We start from the raw sequence: 16554 nt of genomic DNA on the forward strand, positions 1-16554 counted from the left end.
TAATTTCTATACTTCAGCAAGTTTCCATATTTACAAAGGCTAACAGATTATTCCTATCTTGTCAATTTAAAAACTGCAAAAATCCTTCACTTCTTTACAGGAATTTTTAACTCAGTCAATGAAGTTTTACTATTCAAAGTTTCAATGTACTTGCTATTTTTAAAAAATCCTTTGTCTAGTTCTGATTAAATATTTTCCCAATTCTATCCTGAATTCTGCTCTATTTTGTGGCAAAATACCACACTTGACATAAAGATTGCATATTTTTATTTATTTATTTATTCATTCATCCATCCATCCATCAAATTTATACCCCATCCATCTCACTCAGAGAGTAACTCTGGGTAGGTTAGGGTTAGAGAGTATTATAGTTTTAACATATTGTTGCTATGTGTGGTGCACAATTACCTAGTTACGTACAAAAACAGCTTATGGTCCCACTTTCTCTATTTAAAATTAACTTTTCCCTTTTTTAAAAAAAAAATCTGATCACTGCCCCCGTTTTTGCCTTTTTGGTATGCTTTTTGAAATGTTTTGTTCTTATGAGTTGCTAAAATGTTCATTCTTTGGATTGCTTTGGGAAAAGATGTTGGCTTCCATGTATGTATATATGTATGTGTGTATGTGTATGTATGTGTGTATGCATGTATGTGTATATGTGTGTGTGTGTGTGTGTATGTATATATCTATGTATGTATGTATGTATATATATATATATCCCAAATTTTTATCTCTACCCATCTCTCCCAAAAGGATTCTGCTATATTCTGCTCTGAGAGCTACTAGACAATTCTAAAGGAACTTTTGGCATGAACAGGCATACTGGGTGGCAGCAGAGGAATTCATTATACTTTTATCTCACCTTTTCTCAAGGCAACTCCAAGCAATTCTCCACTCACATCTATTTAGTTGTGATAGGATGGTAAGATGAAAATAATTGTGATTGTGATTGATTCTAGCTCATAACAAAGCAGGGATTTGAATTTGCATTTCCCTAGTGCAAGTACACACTAGAGTGTACTGACTACTGTATTTCTCATATCTACTGTCATAATATTTCCACTGTTGTGAAAAATATCCTGAGAACATTCATTGTGACAGGAGCTTTTGTAAACAGAGTTCACTGTGTCAGATGCATGAAATGGTTTCTTCCCACATCTCATTCAATGGGCTCTCGACGATGAACTATTAAGCTTCAATATATTGGTTAGGCTTGAAGGTTCAACTGGATTCTATTTAAACTATTTCTAGACTGCCTAAGGACAAAAATCCTTCCAACATGGCTTGCATATAATAAAAGACATCAAGCATTAATAAAAGCAACATTAAAAATAATACATTATATATATATATATATAATACTCTTCAGAATATTAAAATATAGTTCCAAATTTGTCATATCTCTGTTGCTTATTAGTTATCCAGGAGTTAGCATATTCGATCTGGATCTGAGAGACCATATCAAATCCCAACAAAACTATTCACAGAGTGTAAATTATTTTTCTGTCATCACTAGAGTAACAATCATAGCATGAGGGCAATATTGCCATCTTCCTTAAGTGCTTCCTTGTAAAAAGAAAAATAATTGTGAAATCCACTAATACTCAACAATAACCAATATATCAACAGCATACAAAGCTCCAGTGTATCCAGGGGGACATCTGCATTCTCCAGTGACATGATCACAGGTGGCTCCATGCTGACACTGGCATTTTTGGTGGCAATCATTTCCATATGTGTCTTGGTCACAATGTTCCTCACAGCGCCATCCCTTGAATCCTGCAGTACAATGGCAGGCTCCAGTGATGGGATTACACAAAGCTCCATTTTTACACTGGCAGCGACTACTGCAGTGGGGTCCCCAGTGGTAACTATCACATGCTGTGCAGAAAACAGAAAGCAAGGTTATGGGGGCTTGTTTGACAACATATTCTCTATAGTAGTTAATTTATTATGATTCAGTGGCAAAGTGTATTGCTCAACTTTCATCTTAAAATTGAGGGAGAGAAAAAATATTTTGTATCAATTATTATAATTGAAAATGGACTTTTAAAAAAAATGCAAAAGCAGTCTTACAAGTTTTATTGCAACAAAGCAGATGATAGGAAATGTTAAAAGGCCATTTTTAAGCAAATATAAAGTGAAGTTTTAAGCAGGAAATATACACACACATCTTGAAATCTATTTCCTTGCTTACTTTCTTTATGGATTTTTTTGCTATCTGATGTGGATCAACAATGCTCCATTTCCTCTCTGAAAACTAGAGCTAGTCACTCTTTCTCAGCCTAACCTGCCTCTATGGTTGTAGTGATGATAAAAATTACAGGCAGAATCTGAATGTAAGAAAATTAAGTTTTTAAAAATTAAAAACATAGTTGTGCTACTACGCATTAGCAATCCAAACAGTTTTTGAAGCACCTAATATAGTCAGCTGTATACTTCCTGGCGCTTTATTATGTATACACATATACAGAATTATTAAGTATCTAGTACTACTGTGGGCATTTATTATATGTAGACCTTGAAAAAGGGATTAAGAGCTGCCAACTGTAAAGTTGAATGAGACAAATCGTTGTAAACACATTCTTTTCCAAGTTTCATCATTGCTGTCTTTCATGAGAAAATGTTGTGAAGGATTTTTTTTAAATGACAAAACTATAAATAACCTATAAAAGGGTCATATGAAATTCACCAGGAATTTACTAAACATACGCTTAGAGCATCTGCTTTTATTTTCATGCTGAACTGAAAATAAAATGGCAAAATTCTTGCTAATAATTGTTGCTGAGCCACTTTAGTGACTATTATTCCCACAGTGTTCTCCTGAGGCAAAACAGACCTATTTTTTTTAGAGGAGACAAAAAGAACTCATGGCATCTCCTCAGACTGATCATTACTCTAGTATAAAGCTAAGTTCTTCAGACTACACAAATAACAGTGGTAGGTTCTTAACAAAGATTTTTTTCCATTAATATGTCTTTATACGTTACTTAGATATGACAGCTTTGTCTTGGATACAATTGTCTAATGATGTTATGATTTGTAATACACAATAAAAACATGACTGTGTCTAGACACACAATGAGAAAAAAAAAACTGTTCAACACAACATGTAATTTTTTTATTACTCTTCATTCATTTGTACATTGTACTTCTTTACTAAGACATCCTGCCTATATGGTACAACATATGCTCCCTCAAATTGTGAAATAAATAAATACATACATACATACATACACACACATTTAACATTAAAATGTAAATAATTTTAAATGCATCTGGTAGACTAGAAAATGTTGTGCTTATGTACAGTATAATTGTAGTGGGACATCCAAGTCTACAGGATAGAAACCTGGAGATACTGAACCTCCTACCAGAAGCCTTCATACCCTGGCCCTGCTCTGGGATAGCTCTTAAGTAATTCCTGTTGCCATCCAACAATCTTATCTGACATCCTTCCTCTAATTGCCAGTGTGTGAAAGAAATAGGGTTCTCACATCTTATGTTGCCTTATGTTGCCTTTCAAATAAACCAAACTTTATTTTAAAAAGAAGACATAAAACATAAAACCGCTTTCAAACTATAAACATTAACTTTCAAGTACTTCAGATTGGTAAAGATACATGACAGCTGTTCCAGTCAGGGAAAGCAACTTAAGAGAGAATTACAAAAGTAAAGACAATGTTTCTGGCAGTCCACAAGACTATGTCGTCCTGTTGCAAATGACTCATTTCCAGCCAGAATCTCAGAAAATATGTCAAATTATTGTTAGACAAGAATTCTATGTAAGTATTACAATGTAATGCATACAACTTGAAAATAAATCCTGTAATTCATACAGAGAAATAAAGGCAATTAGCACTGTACAGGAAAAGCAAACAAACAATCTAGCACAGAATTCTTGTTAATTTTTACCATTCCTACAAAAGTAGAAGATTTTTTAAACATATTTTCCTGCTGTTCCAAGTTACCTGGCCTTTTCAATTTCCTGGATTGTCCAGCTATTTATAAGAGACTGTTTGGGCAGATGGTATATTCCATTTGTTTTCCAGCTTCCATTCAGCAACTTCTGCTTGATTTTAAAGGACTCTTAATTTTCCGCTCTGCAGCAATGGCGGAAGAGCTGGGTCTATCTCTCTGTCTACATGAGACCATCACTCCCATGTGAAAATTGTTGGAGATGTTAACAAATCAGCATGCCTCATTAGCATATAGATGAGTTGATCCCATGATGCAATTCTCTATGTGTGAGGAAGCTGTTTGTTGCCACTCCCACTTCCTCTCCCTCTCTTCCTCCTTCCACCATCTGAGGAGGCAGCATGCTTTTGCTGCTCTCCCTCCATCTTGGCCCCATGCAGTGGGCCTATGAATCAGAAGGATTCTGCCCCTATCTGCACGCAGCTCTTGGCAGCAATGAGGGCTGAGAGTTCATTAAGTTTAGGGAACAGAAGAAACACAGAATCTTCATTTTTCCACCGAAGATGGATGTAACGGAACCAAGAATTAAAATCAGTAAGACTCTTTTTACTTTTAAACCTATTTTGTCTAAGCATGTGATTCTTTATGCTTGGGAGGGCTGAGTGTGTAAGATCAATAACCTGTATTTCTCTAACATGCTCTTTAAGATAATATTTTTTTTTCTGAATGCAGCTTCTCCACTGTGTTAAGCTCTGCTCCATTCAGTGGTCCTAGCTGTCCACTAATGGTTTCAAAAATGTGGGTTCCATGTCTGTAATGGTATGTGGGAATGACCTTGGGAGACAGAAGGAAGAGCTGTAACCTACACAATGGTCAGATAAGAGGTACCTGAGCTGGCAGAAGGAATGGGGGCATGGCAGACATCTCAGAAGGGACCCTCCCTAGTTATTGGACTATAAAGGCAAAAGGAGAGAGATGTACTTTCAGATTTGCAAGATTCTGTTAATGCAACCTTACAATAAAGATAGAGCTAGTACTCCTGGGTGTGCTTCTTGCCTAAACTACCTCGAAGGGCTGACATTGTCTGAGATGAGAAGATATGTATTCTTGTCTGAGCTTGGGTTTTCAGCTTATCATTCACAACAGTAATTACCTTCCCCCCCCCTAATCACAGAAAACAATGTTTTGAAAATATATATGCTTGTATTAGGTTTGTCGGACAGACTGAGCTTTTCCAAAGACTTATCAGACTACAAGACTAATTTTGTTTAGTATCTTTTAGAATATTCAGGTTACAGTCTCCTTTAAATTCAAACTGTTCTAGCCTATTCCTGCTGATTTCAGCATAATTGCATGCAGTTCTATTTGCTTCTTCAGAATAGCGTTTAATAATAATAGAATATCTGATGGGTGCAAAGAACAATTCAACAAAAAAACTGGTCAAAACTATATATTTGGAGCTACCATATGATTTTTCATCAACTTACGATTTGTGACTGATCATTTCAGATGTTTTCTGAAGATGAAGATAAACTTACGTGTTTGCAATTCTAATCTTTCCTTCTGCGTGTTCTTTCCACCTTACAGTCCATTTTATATACCAAGTAAATAATAGTATTTTATGCCTGAATTAATATGTAGAGACGTCAGACACTGTTAACAAAGCCCATGGTTTTCCCAGTTGTAACATATGGCTATGAAAGCTGTACCATCTGAAGAGCTGAGCAAAGACAAATCTGATGCCTTTGAATTGAGATGCTGAAGAAAATTTGTTAATACCTTGAATCAGAGTAGAACAAATCATTCCATGCTTGATGAAGTAAAAGCAGATTGCTCACTGAAATTACTAATAATGAAGCTAAATATTACAAATGTTGGGCACATAGCTCAAAGGCAAGAGTTATTGGAGAAGATCCTGATGCCTAGAAAAATTGAGGGCAATGAAAAAATGGCAAAGACAATGTGGCTAGATACTATTACTGATGTCACAAGCATGAGAGTTTACAAGAACTCGGAGAAACAGTTACTGATACACAGTCCAGCAAGTCACAAAGAGACAGAAGTGATTAAATAACTGGAAAACAACATGCCTAGTGTTCCTTTAAATTGAGTGACCTGACTTCAAATCCCTACTCTGTTACAAAGCTCATTTGTGAATTTCATCCAGATATTGGGTTGGTTCCAGAGTAAGTCTTTGTAAGTTAAACTTGTCATGACTAACTTGAGCTATTAATTTCAGTGGGAAAAGGATGACTAATACATCCTGAAGTAACCCTGGTTAAACTCAAAAACAATAGCTGGGATCATATTGTTATTTAGCCATGTCAAATAAAATGTTATTTTTTTTACAATACTATATAGAAACTGCATTTAAGATCATATTGATTTCAGAAGCAATTTTTCATGAAGCTACTATTCTATTATTCAGGAAAACTACTGTCCTGCCTCCTCCCTCCTAACCTATAAACATATTTCAAATATTAAATTCTGTATAGAATTCTGAATTTATATCAATACACTACATATACAACCAAATTGAGAGAACAGTAAGTGGCTTGCAAGTTCTTTTCTAGATTGCATGGAATAGTGTGAGCAAATTTTGGATAAGGCAAATGTGGGCTTTGATTGACAAAATCTCCCCAAATTGACTGGTACTATCCTTATCATTTGCAAAGACTAATAATATAGTCTACAATTTCTCAATATGACTAAAATTATTATATGAAAGCCTTAATTGACCAAGGGCATGATGAGCAACAGAGGGCCTATGATGACTATAGCATACCACTTAGAATGTAAGAGAAGAAAATAGATAAGAGCATGAATTAACAAATGAAATGTATGGAAAAATAGCTATGTTGTGGATCTATGAAACTAAGAGAAAAGGAAATGACATAGTAAATCTGAATGAAGGTGACATGATCTAGTGGAGTGAATAAATACCTTCAGGAAAGTTGAAGTGTTGGTTAATTAAGGGCCAAGTGTTGGTTAATTAAAGGCCAAAATGTTTGTCATAAAATATGAATTAATGTCATCTATATTGTTGTGGGTCCATTTCAAAGTAGGTATCCTGAGTTTATCTACCCTTTCTTACATCTTTTTCATTAACAAAATATCCATTAAGGAGAAAAAGATGGAACAGTTGCATCATGCTTTTCACTTTCTACCAATCTGGAAGCATTCTTAGTCAAATCAATTTCTTTTTCCTTAGTTCCTTATTCAGTGTCCCAAATAGTTTCAAAGGGCTTGTGTTGTGTTTACCAAAGAAATATACATGGATTGTGGGCTGTACAGAAGAAGCAAATAGTTATATATTTTTCTCTATGGAAGAGACAAGTGGTTTGATTCTCTGGGGGTGTCGGTGTGGGTTTAGCTGTTGTTCAGTCTCAGAATTCATGCAGGTTTAGATTCAATGGGAAGAAATCTGTAAATGGGCAGAAAAACAACAATGGCAGCAAGGACCATCATTACTTACTTGGTATAGTCAACTAAATACGTAGGCATTCCCCACACACAGTGGAAAGAACATAGAGAAATGAATGCCACAATATTATTGAAAGGTACAGATGTCTGATAATTTGGATGTATCATGTACCATGGTAACATAGGCTTGTAAAAAAAGCACCAGAATGGTTGACTGAAACTTATGCCATAATAAATTGGCTACTCTTTGATGCTGTAAGAGTATTTAATCATTGTTGATGTTTTATTTAAAAGGAATAGATCTCAATTTATTTTTATATGTATTCAAGCAATATGTAATCACATTTTTGTATAGTATAATTCCTTTCACATCTAGAATCTTTTGTTCCTATTTCGTTTATTTTGTTATATTGTAGGTTTTTTGCCATTTAACATATTCATCATTCTAATTTATTGCTGTGCATGAAAAAAATCTAAGTAATTTTTTTTTACTATTTTTGATCCATGAAGGCAAAGAAAAATGAAAAAAAATGTTATTCAGATACATTACATTTTTAGAATTGTATTTTCATATTTTCACAATATTCTTAAATAAATTGTAGTATGCAATACTGAAGAACATTTGGGAAGACAGCAAGGTTTTTAATCATGTTCTGAAAAACAGGAAATATGGTGTGGGAAAGAGAATCATGACGGAAGCAAACTTAGAAAACACAAATATGAGTGTGGTTCACCACTGAGCTACAATTTGTAGTGACTTTTTCCCAACTGAAATTTTGTATTTATTTCATTGTGAATGCTAATGTCATCTGATGTGATTCACACGTAACACTGACCATGGATATGGAATTGTATTAGCATCAATGATGATTTTTAATAGTGTGATGAAATCTGATTCTGGTTGGCTTGCCATGTTTAAAATCTCTTCTATGCTCAGATAGCTGCTTCATTTCTTACCTCCTTCTACTCCTTTCAGCATCCCTTTGCAAATACACAAATTCCCTGAAGGCAAGTTACTGCCTTTTTGTTGATTATTGCTTGCTTAGATAAATTCAAACAAGAACCATCCTACCCTTCTGCCTATGTAAACAGGACAGCAGTCAATCTGAGTCACCCCATTTACACAGTATAATACCTCACCAAAGCACCTTGATCCTCATTCCTAGCCATTACTCTTTTTCCGAGAATTGTTCGTTATTCCTGAGTGACCCTGTTTGTTCCTGAAGACTTTCCTTAAGTCTCTGTACCATTTTAAACCAGTGAATGAGTTGGTAACTTATCTCCAGTTTAGCCAGATAACTTTCTGGTATAGGTTTTTATTGTGTACATCACTTTCTTTTACTCATAGCCTCTTTTTATCTTCTTCAATAAATATATACTTATACAGGTAGTCCTTGGGTTACCATGGCAGTTGGGACTGGGATTGTCATTGCTAAGCAATGCAGTCATACAGTGCAACAACATCACGTGACTACATTGCTTAGCGATGGCAACCCTGGGCAGTCCCAGTTGCTGTTGTAACTCCAAGACTCGTGGGTCATTAAGCTGGAAGCCACAGGAGTCCCAGGTAAGGAGCACGAGGGTGCTTCAGGAAGGGCCTGGGAGGGCCAGTGCAGGCTGTGTGCAGGCAGGTGGGAGAAAAAGTGGGAGTGACTTACCAGAGCAACTTGAGACCTTTTCTACCAGCTTCCCAATTGACTTTTCTTGTGGGAAGCTGGCAGAGCAGGTCGCAAATGGTGATCATGTGACCATGGCTCCCTGTGATGTCATAATCGCAAGCCGGGCACCCAAGGACCTGGATTGTGATCACGTGACTATGAGGGCTCTGCAGTGGCCAGAACTGCAAAGACCAGTTGTACATTCATTTTTTCAGTGCCGCCATAACTGAATGGTTGCTGAATGAATGGTTATAAGCTGAGGACTAGCTGTAATTAGATTTGTGGGCTAATTTGGATTTCTTTGTATCATTAAAGTACTTTTTTCACACTTAGAAATTATTAGTACATATGGGAAGGTGAGCTGAAGCAGTATGTGTTACTCCCTCAGACCACAGCACCTACATATCTTGTGATTTCCCCACTGTAGGTTCACAGGAATTTTTTTTTCCTCCAAGTATGTGAATAATATATTATAAAATACAGATATTAGCTGGTACACTGGTATTTATGCAATATAAACTAGAAATTGTTAACACTATGAGGGTTTAGATAAGTTAAACCTTTAAAGATAAAAAGAAAAAAGTTTATACCAATGTTAAATATAATTTCTAAAATGTTAATAAACGTAAGGTTGTCTGAATTGTACAATTAGAGCTAAGTATGGTATTGATAGACAATTGCAAAATGCATCAAATTATTTTATAATATAAAGAAGTTTTATATCTTTGAGATTAATGTTTAATACTAGGTCTCTACTGTTTTATTATTTATTATTGTTTATAAAATTAAAAGAAAAGAAAATCAAAAAGAAAAGAAAAGAAACAAGGTGAGGGGAGAGGGAAAGAGAGGAGAGGGGAGTATTTGATTTCTAACTTCTCCGATCTTTATACTCTAACCAATCTGCAATATTTATAAACATTTATCCCCATTAGAAACCATTCTGCTTTTATATTTGACTTGCTGTGTGATGTATTGTGTATATGGAAACCATTCTCGCTTCAATTTGATTAAAATTTTGTTATGTATATATATGCTGTTAGTTTTGCCATAGTTGCATATTCTCCAAGTTCAAGTTCCCAATTGGGTATCGCTGGTGTGCATATCTTCTAGTACTAGAGGTTCTTATAAGTAGGGAATAACTTCTAATGTATCTTGGATGTTTACATCTCTACTGTACAGTATTTCACTCCCATGTACGAGTTGCAGAAGGCTGGGGAAGGGCCTGGGAGGGCTGGTGCAGGCTGTGTGTGAGTTGGGAGAGGCTGGGGGAGGGTCTTCTTGTAAATAGGAAATCTATTCTAAGGTATCTTGGATGCTGACATCTCTATTGTACAATATTTCACTCCTTCCATCTTTCTTTTAACTTCTTTGAATCTGTTACCGTCTGTCCATTGGTGTCCTTTAGCATACCAATTCAAGTTTGGAACCTCCTGCTGAGCACAGAGATCTTTTTAAAGACTTTCCTTGTTTTTTCATGTCTGTTTCCATCTTCAATGTCTTTACAGATGTGGTAACTATGAAAGCAACTCCATTTCTTCTTTGTTTTTCATGTCCTGAGTAGTAAAGTGATCTTCTTACTGAAAGTGTCCAATCCCAGTCCATCTCAATTCATTGATGTATAAGATGTCAATATCATTTCATTTAAACTTTAATTAACATGTTTACCTTCTGCTTTATGATGTAAATGAAATGTAAAACTGTATCCATAAATGAAATGGGATTAACCAACATAGTCATATTAAAAGATATGCCTTATTTTCCTAGAAGGACAGATAGTTTAGCTCAAAGTTATAGTAAAATATAAAAGGGTAATGTGCATCTATTTGTTAATATGTGTTTTAAAAGATTTTTCTCTTTTGAAGATATGCAGAACTTTAGTTGCTATTTTCCCAATGGCATTATTTGGGAAATTATTTTATACCTCTTACTGCTGAATAATATTTAAATGAAACTAGAGTTGTGCACACAAAATATCTCTTGAAATGTCTCATTGTATTTGTGAATATCAATACTGAGCAGACAAGTTTATTAAATTATGCCAGGAAGAGAGGAAAGTATTCCAAAGCTTTTCAGAGATGGGACTCATGAATTGCAATGAAAATAGCACTGTCTTTTCTCTTCTTCTAATGCTTTTTGTGGTGGTAAAAGGTACCCTCTATGCATGCCCCCATACATATAAACTGCTTAAAGTGCCCTTGTAAGAAACATTCACAGCAAGCTGAATTGACCCTGAGTGTTGACAGGGAGAAGACTCCTGTGGCCCAGTAAACCAGATTGTTTGTATCACTGACCCTATCTCAAAGATAGTATGGCTAGCATGCTGACCTAGTGGGAAGGGATAAACTACAGTGTAACATTGGAATATTTTAGATAAAACAGATGGGCTTATCTAAAATATTCCAACGATACACTGTAATTTCTACTGTTTCTGTTTTTTTCTTTGTCTTGTCTTTTCAGTGTAGTGGGCCAAAGGTATATAGGCTCTGGTTCTGCTTTTCGTCATGGCTGCTCAGCAAAGAATCAATGCTTTTCTGGGGGTCCAGTAAATACTGTATTATTGATTGCAAGCAAATAAAATTATGTTGTACCTTCAGAGTGATTGGGTTGCTTTAGGTGAGCCAGGTTTGGTCACAACATTTTTAAAAAAATTACATTTGCATCATTCACAATATCTCGAACGTAGCTTATTTCAAAGCACTGATGGGACGAACTAGTTCATCACATAAACAGTAGCCAAAATGAAGAGATGTGCTCCATGGTAGTGTTGCAAGATTTTATGAATTACTCTATTCACAGCTTTTCTTGTAATATGGGTTCATACATACTTTCCTTATCACATACTTTTTAAAAGTATGCTTTTTCAATACTCCTAATGTAATTATTTTTTTCTACATGATTTTCCAAAATAGGTACTCATTTTTGGGCAGTTGTGGCATTTTTGAATGACAGCAGAGACAACACTTATTCCTTTCTACCAGATAGCCACCATGTTAGATTACCAGAATTTAATGCACAACCTAACGTATAATTTAATGTAATTTGGCTACCATGGTGGGTGGCTGCCACAAAGTGATTTCAGTCGTTCAATTAAAAAGTAACATCATGCCCAACAGAGAAACTTGGCAGGGCCAATGGGTGAGATTAATAGCTTAAGTGATAAGCATGAACAGCCAAGTTCATTCATTTCACTTTCTAAACATTCCATGATGTTTCTATTCACGATTTTACAGTCATCTCCATTATTCAAATCAGGTTCAGGGCCAGGTCTGTGAAAGAAGCATGAAGTACAGTAATGGCAGATTTTAATTACCCCAACATATGTTGGAATATAAACTCTGCCAAGCATAGTCCTTTCAGGAAATTCCTGACTTTTCTCCTTCAGAGAATGGAAGGAAGACACATGTTGGGAGTTCTTTAAAAAGAAAATCCTAAAAGCAAATTTGCAAAATATTTCAAAGAAGAGTAAAAATAGAAGACAGTGGAAGAAGCCAATGTGCTGTACAAAAAACTTATTGAGAATCTGGGGAACGATGTGGACTATAGGTAGCCTGGAATTAATTACATGGTTTGGAAAAGTTAAAGCTCAGAATGAGCTGAGGCTGGTTGGCAAAGGGCTTCTTATAAGAAAAGGAAACCAGCATATCAACTTTTCAGTGAAGATGACATTCATTCTTTACAGAAAAGAAACAAAGAAAAGGCAGAACTACTCAATTCCTATTTTGACTCTAGGTGGAATCAGTTCTACCAGGCAGCTGTGAAGAGTAGGATGAAAGGACAAGACTGAAATTCAACATGTTGCAGAATCATTGGAGCTGAAACATTCTGTGTGTATGTGTAAGCATTCTTGAGAATGAGAATCCGACCTGAGCAAGGACTAGTGAGGCAGATTTTACAATTATAGGAAATACATTATAGGCAGAGGCAAAGCCTTGCATAGAGTGGGTACCTGGGGAGAAAGGCAGAAGGAACTGACCTCAGATTAGCAAACAAAAAACTGGCTCAGTGCTAAACAAAGAGGGGACAGAATAAGCTCTTAACTCTCTAGATACACCTATTGTCCTCTTATGGTCAGTAGGTAATGAGACGTTAAAGAATCAATGCCATTGGATTTGGACCCCCAAATCCCTTCATCATGCACTGATCCACAACTCTCATCACCCCTCGAAGGGTTCTTAATGAGTTAATCTGCCATTTTCTCCCAATGAGAAGTATTCTAGTTCAATAAAAAGTGGACTCTAGCTACAGTATCTAGGTATTAAACTTTACCTGTCTCTATAATGTATTTCCTGTATACATCTCCTTTTAGTTACAGTTGTAAAACCGGATTCCCCAATCATTGCTCAGGACAGTATCCTGCTCTCAGAAACAGTCATGTGCAACTTCAAACAGAAATAACTCTTTAAAGAAATTGAAATCTCCAGAGCTCGATTAATCACATTCTAATATACAAAAGATGGTCTAGCCAAATCTCAATGTATGATCTTTAAGGATGAAATGCCGAAGGCAGAAAAATATTATCTTCTAAAGCAGGGGAATAGAGAAACAGTCAAACAGACATCAGAACAGAACAGTTTCTAGAATAATTCATAAAGAGACTGAGCAGTAAGCACCTTGAAAGCAATGCAGTAATTAGGCATGGATTAGGCAACAATAAGTCTTGCCAGACTCATCTCATCTCAGTTTTTGATTGGATGATTTTCTTAGCAGATTGTGGGAATGCTGTAGATGGAATTTCAGTAAAGCATTTGACAAACTAGCCATGGCAATCTGATTAACAAGCTAGTTAAGTGCTGGCTGGATGGCATGACAACTAAGTGAAAACACAGCTGGATAGAAAATTCTACTCAAAGGGTATTCATTAAGAGTTCTTCATCAAGCTGGAGGAACCAACCTAGTACTATACCACAAGGATGCTGTATTCTTCATTTTTTAAATTAATAACTTGAATGAGAATATGGAGGGAATGATTATCAAATTTGCAAATTTTGACACAAAATTGGGTGGAATAGCTCATACTTTAGAAGTCAAAAAGAAAATAAAAAATGATGTTAAAGGAATGGGCTGATTCCTATTTCAGTTCCCTTCAATCAATATATTCAAGTGGAGATATATATTAGGGAAATATTCATTTAGATTTTTGCACTGAACAGGGCTTGATTCTGTGATTTTATGGCTAGATCTGGAAGCAAATCTGAAATCCTGCCTCATTTTGGGCCATTTGCATTTTACAAGAATTCTTGTAAATAATTCTTACAAGAACTCTTGAAATAAGTCTAGCTTCATATAGAAAGCATACTGTACCATATCCAACATAGATATAATTAAAATATACAAGCAACTGTGGGAAAACTTTTGTTTTAAAAAGTGGCATATAAATTCTTAAATGAATAAAATACTAAAGGAATTCAACAATTATTGAGTATCCAGGTGCATGGTTAAATCCAGAAATGTCCCCAAATACAGGACAAATACTATGCCATCTAAAACAGGCTAAATCAGCCTTTTTCAACCTTTTGACCCTGGAGGAACCCTTATGATATTTTTCAGGCCTCAGGGAACCCCTGCACATTTAGGCACATATAGGCCACAACACTATATGTATATAGGGAACCCTAGTGACCTCTCGCGGAACCCTGGTTGAGAAACCATGGCCTAAATATTCCCACACAAGAAGCATATCTGTCTCATTAGACAGTCTATCCTTCTAATTCCATGTAAATATAAAAGAACATGAAGATTAAACCCTGAGGAAGACCAGTCAACAATAACCAAATGAATTATTGTTTTACCTTCCTCAAGAAAGGTAAAGAATTATTCCAGAATAATGTCTACTGTAACATGGCATGAAACACCAATTTCAGAATTCATGGGGCATATTTCTCAAACCCAGGATAGGTCCAAAAAATGGCCTAATATTCAGCTGATGTTTTGATATGACTTCAGTAACAAAAATGAGCCAACTGCCAGTTTATTTTTGTCTTTGATTCCCTGATTATTCTTCTCTTGGGTTGAGAAAATGCAATTGTCTGCTTTGGTTGAGTTCAGTCTTTCAGTGGTTGATTAAAAACGAAATGCTTCTCTGAGAATCTGGCAGAGTTTGTACCTCGTGTGAATATCCCACAGAAATTGTGCCAAAAAGTACTGTTTCTACTCTCTTCTGCATCTGCCAGATCCTGTGAGAAAAATAATTGGCAGTATGGAACTTTACAAGACCTTTACAAACATTCTTGATGGTAAATGACACTGCAGGGAAGCATGAAGATTGTGTCTGAAAATTTCCATAATAAACATGTGCTCTAAAAGTAAAAAGACATGGAGTTTTGTTTTGTTTCTGTTTTGTTATCTGTCACGCCTGGAGACTTAACAAGAAATATCAGCTCAGTTCCTGAGTACATGCTTTGCATTCAGAAGATCCCACATTCAATCCTGGGCATAGTGTTAGGAAAGAGTGTATTTGACATCCTAGAAAGCTACATCAGTCAATATAGACTACAGATAAACTGTTCAATATATGTGGGAACTAGGGATCCAACTGGAGTTTTTTTTAAAAAAAAATCTAAAATCAAGACTCACGTGAAAATATACTGAGATTTTATAGGATCTTGTGAGATTCAATCATTTTATATCAGAACTTGCAAGATTTCAATGATTTCAAGTGTGATCTTGCAAGTTTTCAGACGTTTAATGTAAAATTGCGTAATGGTATCAGGATGTCAAAAATGGACTGCTGACTCCTGCTACAGACAATGACTTTACTTTTCATAAAGCAGTTTCCTATATTCTTACATTTTATCTTTATCAAACATCTTCACTAATACTATATACCAGGAAATTAGAGTTGTGCTATTATCAGGAGCCTGGATCTTTAAACACCTTTTGAAATTCTTCAAGTTTTAGAATCCAGTGTAGAGCTAACAAATCTGATCTGCAAAAATCTGTTTGTTCATTTGATGGCAGCAAAGAGATACAGGGTAACCCTCATTCCTTGCTGCTATTATCCAGATTTTTAAAATGTGGTAGTCCTAATACAATAAAGTTTGTTCATTTGCCTGAATTCAGTAAAAGCAAGATATTCTCTTTTAAAGGAGATTAATGTGCACTATTTTTAACACTGTTGCTGGCAACAGACTCACATGTGTCCTGACTTAACTCTTTTTTATGATATATTCTTATATTATGTATTTGAGAGGAAGGAAGGCTGAGAAGCTGAGAGAGTATCTACCATTTCTGGGATTAAGGAATAGTACAAGTTTATGGTTTCACACATGGCATTAACACCAAAATTTAACAGACAAAGACAAGGTCATAGTCCAGCCTGGGGCTTGAGACAAATGATTACAGTATTTGTAGAAAGGTTTAAAGAATCATCAGCAAGGGGCTGTTATAGGTCTAGTTAAGGTCAAAGTATCCAAATTCTAAGAGCAAAATTCAGGATTCACAGGCTGTTAATAGGCATTCTAGTATATAAATAAAGCTAGATAAGGACTTTTAATTCAGAAGGTTTGTCTTCTACCCCAGCATAGTAGCTCGTTCTGCTCAGATGGGGTATCGCTGC

General features: G+C 35.6%; 1 protein-coding gene across 1 annotated transcript in view; it reads right to left on the bottom strand.

The window, feature by feature from the left end:
- Positions 1-16554, bottom strand: part of MEGF10 (multiple EGF like domains 10) — an 86580-nt gene that overhangs the window by 44886 nt on the left and 25140 nt on the right. Inside the window, exon 5 of the mRNA XM_063295277.1 lies at positions 1635-1881. Within this exon, the coding sequence (XP_063151347.1) occupies positions 1635-1881 (247 nt within the window). The remainder of the gene's footprint in view (positions 1-1634; positions 1882-16554) is intronic.

Source organism: Candoia aspera, chromosome 2 (genome assembly GCF_035149785.1).
Source record: "Candoia aspera isolate rCanAsp1 chromosome 2, rCanAsp1.hap2, whole genome shotgun sequence".
Taxonomy (NCBI): domain Eukaryota; kingdom Metazoa; phylum Chordata; class Lepidosauria; order Squamata; family Boidae; genus Candoia; species Candoia aspera.